General features: G+C 33.0%; 1 protein-coding gene across 1 annotated transcript; it reads right to left on the bottom strand.

The window, feature by feature from the left end:
• Window positions 1–2,947, bottom strand: LOC104088881 (ferritin-2, chloroplastic). The gene is made up of 8 exons (XM_009593629.4): window positions 2,557–2,947; window positions 1,729–1,812; window positions 1,575–1,635; window positions 1,345–1,432; window positions 930–991; window positions 676–741; window positions 498–561; window positions 1–399 (listed from the first exon to the last, which is right to left on the bottom strand). The coding sequence occupies exons 1-8, from the start codon at window positions 2,856–2,858 to the stop codon at window positions 347–349; spliced, it is 780 nt and encodes a 259-aa protein (XP_009591924.1). The 5' UTR covers window positions 2,859–2,947; the 3' UTR covers window positions 1–346.
• Between the last annotated feature and the right edge of the window lie 630 nt (window positions 2,948–3,577).

Genomic DNA, 3,577 nt, shown 5'->3' with positions numbered 1-3,577 from the left:
TCATCTCAAATACAATCATTTATTTCTCCAACTGAGCCAACATCCTTCAAGAAAACAAAACTGATAGTTTCACTTTACATTTGACGTCTTTGATGCACCTTTCATTTCAAGCTACAACTAGCAATCACGATAGAAAGATTAAACTGATTCAAATACCAGCAGGTAAAAGAGTAATTGTAGCGCAGATAAGTAAATATATTTGGTCTATATGTACACAACACCGGGACATTCTGCTACTAAGACACCCTTTATCTCATAGGCAGTGTTAATACCAAAATATACCCAGACAAAATCCTCCAAAAGGGCAGAGGACAATGCAAAGTTGGAAGTATGTCTATCTTCTCCATCAAGCAACAGCTTCCTCCTTTTGCAGGAGCATTTTATCGAAGTGCCACACACCTAAATTACAGCCGATGAGGTTGAAAGGTTAATATACATATAGGTAAGTCTACACAAATAGGATATATGGAAAATTTACAACTAAGGAGCAATTATACCATGTCCTTTGCCCACTCTTCTCAGCTGAGCCACATATTCTGAGATCTTCTTGATTGCTTCCACCTAATAAGGAGAACATGTCTTAAATCAGTATCATTGATACTCCATATGCATTTAATATTAAGTCTCAAGAACCCCGTTAAACAAATAGTATTTCTCAAGTTCAGAAACCCAGACCTGTTCTTGCAAGTACTCGCTTTCAACAAAATCAGCCAACTGCACATCATTGTTTCGTATGGCTAACTGTTTTTAAAGGATGTATCAGCCAAAATGCACAAATGACATATTCTAAAGCCAGGATGTAAAAACAAAAGAATTCATGTTTTTTACTTTGTAATTTTGGTAATGGGAACCAACACAATGGTTATCTATTTTTAAGTTGATCCAAATAAATGTGGAAGAAACAAAATAAGAATAGTAGAAGAACTCACAGCGTGCAAGTTTAACAGCTTTTCATTTGTCAACTTCTCCAAAGAAAGTGCAAGCTCCATCGCTTCACAATAAATTCAACAAAGCATGTGGTAAGGAACTGAAAGCTCAATCTGCTATTTTCAGAAAGTAACAACACAAGATCTTCAATATTTCTAAATTCACAAATTCCAAGGAAGGGGACATAGTAGTTATTATGCATTTGTGTTTATGAGGACAAAATAAAGCAGCACTCAGTTCTTAGTAAATTATGCAAGACACATGCTGGCCTCTGCCAAATAATTAATTTTCCCTCTGATGAGCAGAGAACATTTTTAGCAACTTGAAATCTAGACAACCATATCTACTAGCACCATGAGTAGATTTAAGCCTAACTACAAAAATAGCATTACAACATAAGGAACAGAACAAACTTACCATGTAATGCATCGCCCTTCTCAGCGTGATCAAACTCAGATAGTGGCATCAAAATCGACTGTAGCTTCACCTTCCCACCACGCTTGTTCTAAACCATAAAACACATAAAAGTTAGAACCAACTCAATTAACATATGAAACCGGATGCTAAGATTTAGCCGCTCCACAGCCCCAAAAGAGAAAAAGAAAAAGAGTTAAACAAAATTTTCATTATAGCAAAACGTCAAACACCTGATACTCCATCAATTTCTCAGCATGGCCTCTTTCCTCTTCACTTGATTCTTTGAAAAACCTAAGTCAACAAAACAATAACCTAGAATCACATACTACCACTTAAAAAATCACAAAAACACATCAAATTCGAGAAAATCTTTGAAAATATTACCTGGCAAGTCCCTTTAGAGCAACATTATCTCTGTAGAAATAGGCATACATCGCATGGTAGACATATGAAACATTGTATTCCACACTGCAATCACATAAAATTGTAAAATAATCCCATTAATAGATAGAAAACAAACCATAATAATTTTTGAAATGTAAGAAAACAACAAAATTCCCTCCATTTGGACCTCTTTCATTTCACTATTCAATACTCCGGGTCAAATGGTTCATTACAAGCTTGTTTTTAGTTTTATGATACTAACTCTTTTTTAAACATGATAGATTTGCTTTTATAAATGAGAGATCTATCATTTACATGTAACAAAACTAAAAAAGACACTTCCTTAATTTCAACATTATAAAAAGACATGCCTATTTCCTCCAATAGTCCCTCCGTTTTATTTTATGTGATGTAATTTGACTGGGTGACAAGTAAAATAATTGTACCACTATAAATCATTTTATTAAAGACAAAATCAGTGACAAGCCAATATTTTCAGTAAGGTGAGTTGAAATTTAAAGAAATAAATACACAAAGAAGCCAAAAGGATTCAAACTATCTAGCTACAGTGTATTTTTTCATGTAACTCTACCACGGGATAAAATAGTAAATTTAAAGTAAAATAATTTCTAAATATAATAGTTTATCATTTTATTGGGCAGAGTAAAATTTAAAGTGCATCATATTAATTGGGACAACAGAGTAAGTAACTTATATTTTCAAAAAATAATTTGTCTAAAAATTAAACATCCAAAAGGGGTTCGGGGAAACATCCAAAAGGGGTTCGCGGGGGGGAGTGTTAAAACTAAGGGATGTTAAAAAACGTACTTGATTTGTTCATTAACAGCTGCTTCACATTGATCAGAGTATTTATGTCTAGCAAGAGAAACTTGAGGAACAGTAGGTATAAGCATAAGCTCTTTCTTCACCTCTTCAAAAGGCTCAAATACAACTCCTGTTAAAGGCTTGGTGTTTGACCCCTTTGAAGCACATAACACTAATAATCCTTTTCCACTTTTTGCATAGAAATTCTTCAGAAAAGACCCATTTGAAGAAGTTGATAACATGGGACTTAGATTTTCCCCATGGCTATTCAACAAGGCGAAAGCTGGTGCTAATTTTAGAAGCATGACGATGTATATAGAAAACTTGTGGAAAGAAAATGACGGTGTAACGAGAGAAAGATGAGCAAACGGCTAAATAAATACTCCACTCCCTCTGTTTTTTTCCTTTTCGGAGGGCATTTTAGCTTATAATTGATCAAACTTAGTTACAAGTATTTTTGGGCTTATTTATGCGATTTTTAAACACCCAAAATGCTTATAAGAAGTATAAGAAGCCAAATAGTTCTAAGCTAAAACCAGTCATAAGTCAGTCACTCCCAACTTATGATTTTTTAGCTTATGAACAGTTTTAGTTTGACCGAGACTATTACTACTTTATCTTTAATAATATTTTTTAATTCACAAATTTTTTTTTTCCAAAGCAAATTTCTTAACTTTTTCTTCATTCTATATTCGTTCATCCTTTTCTTTATAAAAAAAACTTTTTAATTTATAATTTTTTATAAAGTTTTTAAGGGTATTTTAGTCATTTTAATAGTAGAACAGCTTATCAGAACTTTTCTACCAAATATATCAACTGCTTATTATCAGTTTCATTACGTCTATCCAAACGCTTAAATACTTATTTAAAAATTAGTTTCAGCACTTAAAAATATTTTTCATCACCAGTGTTTTAAAAGGCGTGGGCGTAAGGCGAGGCGTAAGTACCGAGGCACGGGGCGTAAGCCCTATAGGTATTTAATTTTTAATATTTTTATAAAATAATATAGTGACAGTAAATATTT

The sequence above is a fragment of the Nicotiana tomentosiformis genome, chromosome 5 (genome assembly GCF_000390325.3).
Source record: "Nicotiana tomentosiformis chromosome 5, ASM39032v3, whole genome shotgun sequence".
Taxonomy (NCBI): domain Eukaryota; kingdom Viridiplantae; phylum Streptophyta; class Magnoliopsida; order Solanales; family Solanaceae; genus Nicotiana; species Nicotiana tomentosiformis.
This window is presented reverse-complemented; position numbering and strand designations above follow the sequence as displayed.

Bases quoted from the DNA above. Each gene is read 5' to 3' on its own strand.
- LOC104088881 (XM_009593629.4), bottom strand. From the start codon at position 2,858: ATGCTTCTAAAATTAGCACCAGCTTTCGCCTTGTTGAATAGCCATGGG. The intron at 1,636-1,728 runs GTAATATTTTCA...TTGTTGACTTAG, and splicing joins GCTCTAAAGGGACTTGCCAG to GTTTTTCAAAGAATCAAGTG. The intron at 742-929 runs GTGAGTTCTTCT...CTTTAAAAACAG, and splicing joins AGCTGTTAAACTTGCACGCT to TTAGCCATACGAAACAATGA.